Here is a 13,948-nt window from a genome sequence, read left to right on the forward strand (position 1 = left end):
AAAAAAAATGTACAGCGAGTAGTGGAACTTGCAAAAAAAATTTACAGCAAGTTGTGGAACTTGCAAAAAATATGTACAGCGAGTAGTGGAACTTGCAAAAAAAATGTACAGCGAGTTGTGGAACTTGCAAAAAATATGTACAGCGAGTAGTGGAACTTGCAATAAAAATGTACAGCGAGTTGTGGAACTTGCAAAAAATATGTACAGCGAGTAGTGGAACTTGCAAAAAAAATTTACATCGAGTTGTGGAACTTGCAAAAAGTATGTACAGCGAGTAGTGGAACTTGCAAAAAAAATTTACAGCGAGTAGTGAAACTTGCAATATTTTTTTTATGTTGTGTCTATTGTTAACAATGAATAATAAATAGTTTCATTAAAGGAATTTAATATCTTAATCATTAACTAAAAGCCAAGATGTAAACTAATTAAAACAATATTATAAAACATTTTTTGTTTTTAAAATTTTTTTTCAGGTCAGAGGGGGAACCATCTATAACTAAAACTAAGCATTATGTGATGTATTTTGAATTTTGGTAATAGATGTGTTTATATTAAAGTTTGTTATTTTAATTACATTTAAATATTTTTTCGAATCTCATTAAAAATTTTTTTTTTTTTAGGTTGTAAAAGAGGAGGGTGGAGGGGGGGGGGTGATGACATGCCCCCTTTCCTATCTATACCACTTGATACAAAGGGTACGCTGCTAGTGATGTTGTAAAGTAGTAAAATATAATTTTTGATTTGATACTAGATTTCTTTTTAATTATAAAGATAAATATTTATACAAAAAAAAGAGTCATTTTTGATAATAGGGTGTTTGAAACCATCACCCTTACATCCACCCAAAGACAATGATGAAACTTCTATATTTGACTGTGGTCTGATAGCTAATTACAAAACATCTTGTATATAAAAATTTACATTTTCATTAAAAAAACACTTTTATATATATAATATAGTTAGTCTTTATTGCCGGTATGAATGGTGGTTTTGTGCCCCCTCTTGCCCCCGGATGGGCCTGTAATCTAGAGACCTTTATAAATTTGTAGATAACTCTTGTATCTATCTTTTGATACCAAGATATAAACTTTTGGATAAGAATTGATTAAGTTATAATAGTTTTAGTTTATAAAAACTTTATTTTGACCACAGTTTCTTCAACAAATCCTAATATCAAAAAATCGGTACTTAAAACGTCATAACTTTTTGTAGGGTGGTTCAATTTTGAAAATTTTTTCACTTTTGGAATATTGAAATGAAGCTCTTTTTAATGATATATAACAACCCAGAATTTAATGAATTTAAAAATTTCATGTAACATACCTAATATATATATTAGTAGAAAATCACTTAACAAAATTTTTTTCCATTTAACACTGTGTTTCATCAACAAAGATTCATCCGAAATCTTTGTTGATGAAACACAGTGTTAAATGGAAAAAATTTTTGTTAAGTGATTTTCTACTAATATATAATTGCTCTGTTCTTTTAAGAACATTGAGCACTCTATTGTGTAGAATACTTTTTAAAGTTGTTTAAATATATATATATATATATATATATATATATATATATATATATATATATATATATATATATATATATATATATATATATATATATATATATATATATATATATATATATATATAACAACAGAAATTAATAACATTTTCCAAAGTTTTAAATGTGATATTGCACTATGTAAAAAAGTATGTGCCGGACTATCTCAGTTTTACATCTTAAATTTTTACATCTTACATCTTAAATTGCATCTTGATTCACTTGACCGCGTTCATTGTCCTTACATGAATTGCAAAAGTTCTTGCACTAATCGAAATTCATTTGCATCTCATATAATAAGACAACACAAGCAATGGGATTCAAGTTTTATCATGCCACTGTATGTTGTACATAGCTTAAATTCTTCTAATTTATACAACAATAAAGATGTTAACACCCTTGAACAAGAAAGCATTTCATGTGGATCTTTAGTACACTATGAAAATGAAGAGTTTCATGATTGTATTAATGATATTTCTTCTGAAAAATATTTGAAGGATCAAGCTCTCTTTTTTTTAAAATTGCAAGTAAAAAATATATTTCCAGCTTCTTGTGTTCAATCTATTTTTGATTAACTTATGGTAGTTTATAATTCGAGTACTCAATTCTCTGTTCAAAGTCTGACTTCTGCAATCTCGAATCAAAGCAGCGATATCTGTGAAAATATTTTAACTGAATTTTCTAAGTCAGAACAAATAAAGATAAACAGTTTGTATGCTTTAAGTACTAATAAAAAAAGAAAAGCTTATTTTCATAAACACATGAGTTACATATCTCCAATAGAATTTACTTTAGGTTTTGATGCCAATAAAAAATTTAGAACTGTTCATCATGTTCCAATAAAGGACTTGTTAAAAATGATGAACAATAAACACAGCAATGAACCTGGGTTTTGGGTAAAACATGAGGAAAATTTTGGTATATATTCAGACTTACTGAGTGGATCCCTAATTCAAGATATTGCAAAGTCTGATGATAAAATTTTATATCTTATTCTATATCAAGATTCTTTTGAAATTGTCAACCCAATTGGATCAGGAAGAAAAAAACATAAAATACTTGCAGTTTACTTAACATTAGCTAATATTCCATCACACAAGAGATATGCATCGGAGCAGCTACAGCTGGTACTTATGTGTAAAAATGCAGATTTAAAGTACTTTGGCCTCAGCAAAGTATTTGCACCAATATTTTCTGAATTGGCAGAAATATCTGGTTCTGTTTCAGTTTCTAACAGTTTATCTATAAAAACAAAACTTCTATGCATACTAGGGGATAATTTAGGATCACATTCTATAGGAGGCTTTTGTGAAAATTTTAGCACAGTTTCACACTTTTGTCGATACTGTTTAGCAACACGTGCAGAGTTTGATTTTAACCCTCAATTCTGTGGACTAGATCGAACAGAATCAAGCCACAATAATAGCCTGCTTCAATTAGCTCAGAATAATGGTAACAATTTTGAAGGAATAAAATTTAATTCACCATTTAATGGTTTATGTGGATTTCATGTGTCTACAGGTTTGCCACCATGCTTAGCTCATGATTTCTTCGAAGGCGTTGCTTCACGAGATATGTATCTATTTGTTAAATATTTTGTTAGTAAGCGATGGTTTTCATTTAACAACATCTACAGAAGAATTAACATGCAGAAATATTTTGAAGGAGATGCCTTGGATAAATCTTGTGAGATGAATAAAACTTCGAGTACTGAAAAGTTAAGTGGTCATGCAGCTCAAAACTGGGTGTTTTTGCGTTTGTTTCCCCTTTATATAGGAATTTACATTCTAGATTTTGAAGATCCTTTGTGGTTATTGTATTTAAGACTGAAAGAAATTGTTGAGATTATATGTTCACTTAAAATTGACATTCAACATATTGCTTATCTGCAGGTTTTAATAAATGTCTTCTCGTAGAGAATTATTCTCTTCTTCTAAACTATTACCAAAACATCATTATTTGTCCCACTATCCACAGCTAATTTTACGTTACGGGCCTCTAATGCGAGTTTTCACTTTAAGGTTTGAACAAAAGCATTCTTACTTTAAAAAATGTGCCAGAAATTTTAACAATTACAAGCATGTATGTAAAACCTTAACAGAGACACACCAGTTGTTGCAATCATACAATAATTCAAGCATACCAAGTTCAAAGATTTATGCGGTCAATTCATTTTCATTCAATGTCAAAAATTTTAGTTCTACCATTTCTGAGGCAATTATAACTACATGTGGACAACTGCCGGATACATTTTCTACCCATATTGTCTATCAAGGTACCCATTACAAAAAAGATTTATTCTTGATTTTTGACTTTACAAAGGATCACAAACTTCCTATTTTTGCAAGAATTTTGTTTCTTTTTTTTGATACACACGGAATTAAGTATGCTCTTATTAATGAGCAGAACACACAATTTGTGCATGAGCTTGGTATGTATGAGGTCTGTGGAGAAAATAATGAGATTCGATGTATAATGATTGCTTCTTTAATAGACTACCTTCCACTACCATCTTACAAGCACTGCAATCTCTTTTATTTCCTTAAAGCACTCTGTGTCATGCTCATCGAATAACTACAGGTTTACATAAATAATTTTTAAAAGTTATATATTTTATTTGGCAATATCATGGTAAAAGATTTTATTTTTAAACTATTTTATTTATAGTATTTATGCAGTAAATGTGTGCAGTTTTTTTCAGAAATATTATTTAAAGAACCAGTCATAAGAACCAATCAAAAACAATACGAGAGAGTATTATAAAAACGTTTTAAGAAAACTTTCTTTTTTAAGAATTTTGCTGCATAATTATATGTATAATGCCTTACTAAGAATTTTGTTAAATTTTTTAATATTTTGTTTTTTTGCTTAGTATAATTTAAAATGAAGCAAGTATAATTTTTAATATTTTATATATATATTTTTAATTTAATTTTTTTTTTGAATACTACATTTTGTGAATACTACATATATATGTTTTTTAAATTTAATTAGTTTTAATCTTTTAAATTAAATAACCACATCAAACTCTGTAAAATTTACTTACAATATAATATGACTTTTATTATGATACTCTTGATATATACACATGTTATATATGATCTATTTTTTTTATATAATGGAGGTTGTTAAATGTTATATTTTAAGAACACTGCCAAATATTGACGGATGTGTTTTAAACCAGATTGTGAAAAATTTATGGGAAATAGGTGTTGAAAATGAAACAGATTTCTACCTGGTTAAAGTTGATGATTTGGTTTTGCTAAAACCCATCCAACAACGCAAACTCCTTGAATCTTGGGCAAAGGAAAGCTCTGGTGAAAAAGATTTATGATACTCAAAATAAATATGATTTTTATTATCATATACATTTATATATTTTTATTTATAATATTAATAAAATTTTATGCAGAACAATCCCAAAACTCTGTAGATTTTATTGTGGCCACACAATCCAGCATACAAATGGTGCCCACAGTTGAAGTGAAAAATAACTCAACTAATTCGAGTAAGTTATTAAAAAAAGTTGTTAATAAAACATAGTAATTGAAAAAATATTTAGTTAGTGTTCTTTATATATTTAATTGCTCTATTTTAAATATTGTGTCAATTTTGTCTAGTAATGAAGATTAAACATATAAGCGCTGCTGATTTGTATTTGACATTTGTTTTACCTTGGGCCAAAATGTCTAAAGAGGTACAAGATATATTAGCAGCTGGAGAAAGACCTTTAACAGCTCTTCAGTGTGCAATTATAAGAATTATTTTGAATGATGTCCTTGCTGTTTGCTCAAAGCCATTAAAAAAACATTTAGATGTAATTGCATCTTCTATGGTTGCCAAATATACTAAATCGTTTAAAGATGAGTACGGTACTACAGTGATTGGTAGTGGTCATGACAGTTTAACGTTACAACTAGTAAACCGTTATGACTATCTGCAGCTGCCAAACCGTGTTCCACCATTAATGAGTGTTTTAAATATGGAAAAAGAAAAACTGATAGTTATGGTTGCTTGAACCGAGAACCAGTTCTCAGTGTTTCAAACAGTCCTGAAGAGCTCGAATACTATTTGCGACGAACTGAAATAAATGAAAAGATGTTTTTGAATGATTTGTTGATAAAATTTCCCAATTTATTTACAGTAAATTAAATTAATTTTATTTAAAAATAATATAGCTTATATTATTAACCAGTATGTATTAATCTATATTACTACTAAATAGAGATTTTTTTATAGTATTTAATTAGATTTTTGTAGAAGTTTATTTTATTTAGTTTTGGTATATATATATATATATATATATATATATATATATATATATATATATATATATATATATATATATATATATATATATATATATATATATATATATATATATTTAAATTGGTTTTTTCTATTTAGGTTGATGGTTTGCTACATCACTTTGATGTTTTGATGGGTGGAGTGAATGCTGGTAAACTTTTGATGAAAGCATTATATGATGAAAAGTTATATTTATTTTTGCATAGTTGTGGAATAGCAGACCTTAAAGTAAAGAAGGTGATAATAAATTTAGATAAAGCAAAACATAAAACTTTGTCAGATTTACCTGTGGCTCCCGGTCTTCTAATGGCTTTGATTAGTTTGTTTAATGAAAAACTTGACGCACTCTTTATGTTTGTGGATGTATGTTAAAGATAGTAATCATTAATTTAAAATATATCCAATACATATTTTCAAGCAATTAATTGTGTTTCACTCATTTTATAATAACATGCAATGTAGTTACTAAAAGATATTTAGTAGTAAAAAAAATATGTTTAGGAGACAATGGATCAAACAGAATTGGTGCCAAGATCAAATTCTCCTCATCTATGTGTTTATGGTATGTTGAATTACAAGTTCTAATATGTTTTAAGATTTTGAAAATAATTTAAAAAAAAAAGGTATGAGCTTGATCATTTTTATTTATATATATTTTAAATGGATTTTTGTTAGGTCAACTTGCATTCTTTTTTTAGGGAATTCGCTATTTACAGCAAATCAATTCATGCTGGTAATTGATTGCATTGTTGTAGTTGATGGAATGAACAATTTCATTTAGTCATTTTGTTGTTTATTTGCGAGTTTTTATATTTTCAATATACCATATCCAAAAGAAGCTTCATCAATATTAGAATTTTGTCAACGGTATATAATGCTTATATTATGTTTAGTTAAATGTGTTTAATTTGTCTAAGGTTTACATAGTATTTGATGTTAATGATATTTATTGATGAGAATGTTTTTAAACGTCAACTGCTTATACATATATTATTGACCGTTCTAGTGCATTTTTCGTCATCAATCCTGAAAAAGGGAGCAAAGCAAGGCGAACGAAGAAGACTTCAGCAATAAGCAAAATTGTGCTGTCAATACTGCAGAAGTTTGCAAAATTTAATAATATTTGAATTTACCACGTTGCTAAACTTTTTAATATAACTTTGAAACAGCAATTTATTATGTAGTTATTTATATTTATTTGTAAATTTCAAAAGTTTTACAATGATGCCTTTTGTTTTATTTTTGAATTTATTTTACAACAAATGAGCAAGGCATTTTTGTAAATTAATCACGGTACTATACCGTAATTCACGCTGTTTCATTACAGAATAATCACGGTATTCTACCGTAAAATAACGGCGTTTTACCGAGATTTATTCACGGTGTTTTACCGTAAAATAATCACGGTACAATACCGGCACTTATGGGTAACGGTATAGTACCGTGATTTTCACGGTAAAGTTTTACAGTGTAATTGAAAACATACTTAAGGTAATATTAAACTATTGAAAACAATTTTTGAAAACTACCTTACCCCCTAAATATAATCTATGCAATAAAGTAACTCTTGGTTTACACATTTATTAAACAAAATATTAAGGAAATGTAAAAAAAGATAAACACATAATCAATAAGTTACTCTAACATAAAGCTAATAAAGTGGATAAAACAAAATAAATAAAATAAAGCGGATAAATGAAGTGGATAAATTGAATGGATAATATAAATGATTTTTTGTTTGTTTGTATGTTTTGTTTTTCTTTGTGGTTATTAAGGTGCTCTGAGAAGCTTTTATGGTTTTATCCCAATCAACCACGGCATAGTACTTAACCAGAAAGTTTTCGTCTCCTTTCTAACTAATGTTACTTTTCTGTCCAAAGCTGGCATTGAACGACGGACTTTTTGATTCTGAGCATGAGCTCTACCCACTGTGCCACGGCAGCTTAAATTGGATAAACATACTATATGGAAGCCGAACAATCTTTATCGATATTTTTGATAAATTGGCTATGTATTAGTTAGAAGAAAGATTCAAAACTCTTTAAAAAAATTAGGATCAGATGATGGCATTGGAAAGGTAATAAATTTTTTTTAATTTTTATTTTAGGTGCCCCAAGAAGTCCTAACGGTCTTGTCACAGAACACCGCGGAAGTGCATTTAACCAGGAAGTTCACGCCTCCTTCCTTACCGTGACGCGAAAATTTGTCCTGAGCTCGTTTCGAACCTGGATCTCCTGCTTATAAAGCAAGCGCTCTAACCAATGCGCCACGGCCGCACTAAATCTATGCGCCACGGCCGCATAAATCATAATGATTAGTTTACATTTTTTTCTTGAGGCACCTAAAAAAACAAAAACATGTTATTTTTCACTGTTGACACTCATCTCTTTTTTAGTTTCAACAGTTTGTGCTTAAACTTGATAATAGCCCTGTTTTAGTGATGTTTGTTAAGAGTTGGTAACGAAATACATAATATTTTGATTTGTAAGAGCGCGTTCGTATGGAACGCATAAGAACTTGTGAGTCAGTAAGAAAGATTATGTAGTGCTTTATGATTGTTATGTTGACGTTAGAAAAACTCCGTTTTGCTCTAAGGATTTTTCATGGACCAGTCGTGGCTAGCAAGTGATAGCAAAACAGTGGTTAGCCGTAGCAGGACAAGAACTGCCAGAACAACAATTAGCCATTACTACACCATACCGTCGTAATTTTGTCATTGATAACTAACTGGGTCGTGCATGGTATAGTTATGTGTTTTCATTGGAAATCCTATTTGAAGCTAATGTATTTTCCTTTTAGACCCTTTCTTAATTATTTGAAGTTGTTTTTAGAAAAACCGGCTTTTGGCGTGTTTTTTTATTAGTTTAAGGACAGTAAAATGTATTAGACACATGATTATTGACATTTTTTAATTTTTATGAATTTTAAAAACAGACTTAATTTTCAAAATATACATAGGCGATAAAAAACTAACCACGAGCGAGACTACGTTTTTTCAGAAGTTAGTACTTCTCGTAAGACCGAGAACGAGACGAGACGAGAAATTTAACAATTTTTGAAAACAAATTTATTAAAATCCAAAAAAAAAAAATGTAAACATGGTTTTCACAAATGAACACAAATGACATTTGTCAAATGTAAACAACTTTTTCAATTATTAATTCAAACTTTTTTTGCCAAACTTTTCCTACAAGACAATGTTTTCTCAGATTAAGATGATTTGTTCTACTTTTTCTGGGTGTAAGTTGTGTCTGGATGATCGGACAACATTTCCACCTGAGCTAAAAACTCTCTCCGATTTAGTTGAACTTGCTGAAATAGCTAAAATTTGTCTAGCTAATGAATAGAGTTCTAGCAATGTATTTGAATGCAATTTCCACCAATCAAGAATCGGAAAGTCTTTTTTGGCATCAGGGAGATATTCATACTGGCACATTTCTCTCAAAATAGGATTCAGTTCAGATGTTGGCTCTTGTGTTTCAAGTCTGACGTTTAACTTGCGCTTCAGTTTTGAATTAGGGGACAAATCTGCTGAAAGGACTCTAGCAACAGGTTGGCACTCAACATTATCCTTGACCTGTGAGGCTAACCATTCTTTTGTTGTTTGAAATTTTTTGAAGAGCTTCAAGTGAAGTACCTTTAAAGCAGGATTTAAGTAGTTTGCTGCAACACTCAATAAGTTTCCAGTGTGACAAAGAGGAAATCTTTTCTCAATGCAGCTTTTCAAGTTTTTTGCATACAAGACACCGTAGCCATTTTTTCCATCCGTCTAAATAAATTGATCAATTTTGTCATGGATTAAATAAAGAGAATCGGCGACAGTGTTAATTGTTGGAATAAACTCAGCCGACCACGTTTCTTTATTAATTATTTAAGTGGTGCTAAAATTTCTACTGCTTCCTCGATTCATTTCCACTGTGATGCACTGATGGTCTCTGAAGAAAAAATATCTTCATTTGCACATAAGCTGATAATTGCACTCTTCAGATGTAGGACAGAAGCCATGCAATCCGGCTCACTATTCCATCTTGTGTCAACAGATTGGCGTAACCGTCTAAAATTGATTCCTTGAGCGTCTGATTCTGATTCAAGCAACTCAGCTGCAACTGTTGACTGGTGAGTTAAAGAAGCCAAATCTTTGCATGTTTGCAACGCCTCATCCATTCCAGCAATCATTCCAAATGAGTCTAGAACTGCACATGGCAAAATATGATTGTTGCACAAGTATTGGTCAAGGCGCTTTGACTGCAAGTTTCATGTTTCTTGCCTGGTCGTTCACGCAGTACATTGGCAAATCAGCAGGCAAATTTAGTTCTTCTAAGAAAGAATCCAGCTTTCCTTCAATTAAGATACCTGTGTGTCTGCCTGGGAACTGTTGGACATGGGGTGTCCAGTGATGTAGTCTCCAATTTTCGTCAATAGCATGAAAAGTCCAAGAGATGTAGCTGTCCTGAGCTCTAGAAGTCCAAAGGTCAGAAGTAAATGCAGCACTTTTTAGATTTGGCGTAGTCTCCGTTATTATGCTCTTCATTCCAGCTTGAACTTCTCTTAACCGATATGAAAGCTTTCTTGATTATGTTGTTCTGTGATGAAGGTTCAGTTAAGGGTTTGCAATGTCAAACAATTTCTTGAAACCTCTTCCTTCGACTGTTGAAAAGGATGCCAGATCAGTGCAAAAGTAATCCAGCATTGCAGAGTCAAACTGTTTTTGAATGGAATTGTCTTTGTCATATTTGGATTTTGTTTCAAGCATTTCGACCATGGTTCGTTGTTTCTTTTTAGGAGGAGGAAGAAGAGAGTCGTCAGTTTTTTCAGAATACTCAACGTAATCTTGGCTGTGTTTTTTTTCGAGGTGACGATGAAGTCCGCTTGTGTTTCCATCTTTTGTTTTCAAAGACTTTTTGCACACCTTGCATTCAGCACCGTCACTTGTTTTTCGAAAATATCTCCAGATTTTGTTTTTTCTTGGTGACATTTTTGATCGTTGAAATAAGGCAAGAATATTTCTTTTCAATATGAACAATATGTTTCAAGTTGAATTCCACTGGTAAACTAATGAAATTAAGTTGAAAGTGCACCATTTTATACAAAAGGTTTTTGTATTTAAAGTCTAATTAAAAATATTTAAAATCTAATTAAAATTTTTTAATTAGATTTTTAAAAAAAATCTAATTAAAAAATCTAATTAAAAATCACGGAGTCAAAATATTAATTAAAAAAATAAATTATTAAGCATTTTGTAAATTATAATAATTTTTAATTTGGAAAATAATATAATATTTAAGTCTCGTTCTACTTCTCGCTAGAATTTTCTATTTCTTGTTTCTCACGGGAAGTCCCATTTCTCACGAGAAACGAGAACGAGACGAGATCTCGCTCATGGTTATAAAAAACCATTGTTATACAATGATTTGATTTATAACCATTTGACAAAGGTGCTTTTCTGTGATTCATATTCATATACCAGCATGATTTGTTATAAATTTCTGCTTCAATTTTTAACACTATTTTTTTCTTTAGTGTTTGCATGCATTTTATCTTTGATAGAATAAATACAATATGCGACGAATAAAGTTAAAGCCATTCACTTTGTTTTTAATTTCACGTCTTGAGATACATTTTATGATTGTACATTTAATTTACTTCACAGCAGATTCTTAATAAAGTATATGATTAATTTAACATTTTCTTATAACTAAATGACTTAAAAATGTTGCTACAGTGTGATCACAACTTAAAACACCTTAAATATTTCAAAAAAGATGGACATTATTATTAAACCAAATATTTAAAATTGAACATATAACATTTATCATTGTTAACATATAATGTTTAAATATTTAAATTGAAACCAAATATACTTAGGTATACTTGTATCAAAAGTGAATAAAACGACATTTTATACAAATATGGATGAAAAGTTGTTTTTTACGAAGATGGTGCGAAAACTTGCGCTGTATACGCAAATGCTATAGCTCATGTTTATATCAATATTAATTTCTGGAAATACAAGAACGAAACTTTATTGGTCCTTAAATGAACTCGATGGCATAGGCTAGCCATTATCGGACCAGTTTATCTTTGCTGTCTGGGTATGCACACGTATATATACGTGCTTGTACAATATATGCGAATCCTAAAAAAAAAAGAATCCCAAACGAAAATTAAGGAAAAAAATTATCAGCTAACATAATTAACATAATGGCATTTTTCAACCAATGAGCGACATTGTCAAAGAAGGAGGCGTGGACTAAATTGTTGAAAGCTTTTTATTATTATTGTTATTGTTATTGTTGTTATTGTTGTTATTATTATTACCATTATTATTATTATTGATATTATTATTATTATAAATTTACCGTTTAAAACAATTTTGCTTTCGTATTTGTATAATATGGCTTGGACAATAAGAAGACAAAATAGTCTTATTGCCAAGCCCCTAAAATGTTCTTCCGCGGTGCTCTGTGATATGACCAAAAACATTTCTGGGAGTCACAACCATAAACTAACCACAAAAAAAAACACCCATTCACATGCTACTAAAATCATTGCTCAGATTGTAGACCTTAATTTTGAAAACGACGATGATGAAGTTGATGATAGCGTTTACGAAGATATTGATGTCAAATCCCCGCTATGACAATCAGATATTCAATTAGAAAGTGCATTTAAATGACTGTCTTATTAGTAAAAAGTATATTTAATTCATTTTTCTTATTGTGCAAAAAACAAAACCTACGATATTCACTACGTAATACAATGACAGGAAATTTTAAATAAAAACTAAAGAAATCACTTACCAGATACACCAACTTCAATTATCCAGTCTTGCAACCCTACATCACTAAAGCTTTTACCGATAACAGCTATAAATATACAAGATGTGTGAAATGCACCCATTCGGAAGACCGTAAATCTTTTATGATTAGTTTTTCTACCACTTTTGCATATATTGCAAAGTGGTAGAAAAATATAGGTAACAGTTTGTAAATCTTCTGGTATATAATAGGTAACACTTTGTAAATCTTCTGGTGTTCTTTTAGGTGTAGTTAGGTAGTTAAACCCCGTCCAAATTGAGATGCAATCAGAAAAATGATATAGCAAGGTCCAAATGAAATCCAGCATTTCTGAAACTCCCAGTAGTTTAGCGTCTTTGATTTTGAATTTAAACGATATAGACAATCTGGTTCTTTCTGATAATGTTTGACATTCAGCGGCAACTCATTTTCAATTGCTTTAAAAAATCTTTTTATATTTCTTGTAATTCTTTGATTTAAATGGTTCTTGTGTACTTGACCAAGGTTTTGTTACTGAACAACGATGCCATTGGTGGCGTGCATAGAAGTTCCGTTTAATGCCTCGGGATTTATGTTGTTGTTTAACATTTCTAACGAAAATCACTAATCTTGAGGGCTGGAAATCAAAAAGACAAAAACTTTTTAAATTATGATTTTGAATTGCATTTTATCTAATGCAAAGTCATAATTTGAGTTGTTTCTAAACACTTTACTTCGTCATAGAAAACTTATTTAACTGTTTAACCAGTTTTTCAACCCAGTTTTTCGTTTGGTAACCCAAGTAACACGTGTTTAGAGCATTGATAATGGCCGTTTTTTACGTTACAAAGTACATCTTCGCAAAGAAAAGTTATTTTGATTAGTCTGCTGTTTATAACTCTATAACAAAATAGAACTTTCGCAAAAAGTTGACTCAGAAGAGACGGAATTTCAGTCTTAACCCTTAGCACTTCGTCAACATTAGGAGGTCAAAGTGTATTTTTTTGCATAAAGATAAAATCTTATTGTAGACCTCTTATGCAATTTTATTAATTTCATTTTATAATTTTATTTATAGCTGTTCATTTAGTTTTGGATTATTCTTTTTTTTCCTTAAAAATCTAAATGATCTTCTCCTTCTCAATGGCATCTTTTTACAAAAAGAAAGACATATTTTTGTGACAACAATTGAACAGAAGCTTCAATTTTTGTAACGGTAGTATCCTGTAAAATCCTTCTAACTGGAATCTTTTCTCTGTCTGCGCAGATTTCCCTATAAAATGAAATTAGCTTCCTTGTTT

The 13,948-nt window shown here is 30.0% G+C and overlaps 2 protein-coding genes across 2 annotated transcripts; both read left to right on the plus strand.

Moving 5' to 3' along the window:
- The first annotated feature begins 2,141 nt into the window (after nt 1–2,141).
- On the plus strand, nt 2,142–3,479 carry LOC136082651 (uncharacterized). Its single transcript, XM_065802066.1, has one exon. It carries the CDS (start codon nt 2,142–2,144, stop codon nt 3,477–3,479), a length of 1,338 nt encoding a protein of 445 aa, XP_065658138.1.
- Nucleotides 3,480–5,248: 1,769 nt separating this feature from the next.
- On the plus strand, nt 5,249–7,086 carry LOC136082652 (uncharacterized). The gene is made up of 6 exons (XM_065802067.1): nt 5,249–5,465; nt 5,507–5,706; nt 5,971–6,234; nt 6,373–6,433; nt 6,570–6,738; nt 6,878–7,086. The coding sequence occupies exons 1-5, from the start codon at nt 5,249–5,251 to the stop codon at nt 6,650–6,652; spliced, it is 825 nt and encodes a 274-aa protein (XP_065658139.1). The 3' UTR covers nt 6,653–6,738; nt 6,878–7,086.
- Nucleotides 7,087–13,948: the final 6,862 nt, after the last annotated feature.

This window comes from Hydra vulgaris, chromosome 07, assembly GCF_038396675.1.
Source record: "Hydra vulgaris chromosome 07, alternate assembly HydraT2T_AEP".
In the NCBI taxonomy this organism is placed as follows: Eukaryota; Metazoa; Cnidaria; class Hydrozoa; order Anthoathecata; family Hydridae; genus Hydra; species Hydra vulgaris.

What these genes read in the sequence shown, in the direction of transcription:
- LOC136082651 (XM_065802066.1), top strand. Translation starts at nt 2,142, where the DNA reads ATGGTAGTTTATAATTCGAGTACTCAATTCTCTGTTCAAAGTCTGACT.
- LOC136082652 (XM_065802067.1), top strand. Translation starts at nt 5,249, where the DNA reads ATGTCTAAAGAGGTACAAGATATATTAGCAGCTGGAGAAAGACCTTTA. An exon ending in AATTTCCCAATTTATTTACA is followed by an intron (nt 5,707 to 5,970) that starts GTAAATTAAATT and finishes TTTTCTATTTAG; the next exon opens with GTTGATGGTTTGCTACATCA. An exon ending in CACTCTTTATGTTTGTGGAT is followed by an intron (nt 6,235 to 6,372) that starts GTATGTTAAAGA and finishes AAATATGTTTAG; the next exon opens with GAGACAATGGATCAAACAGA.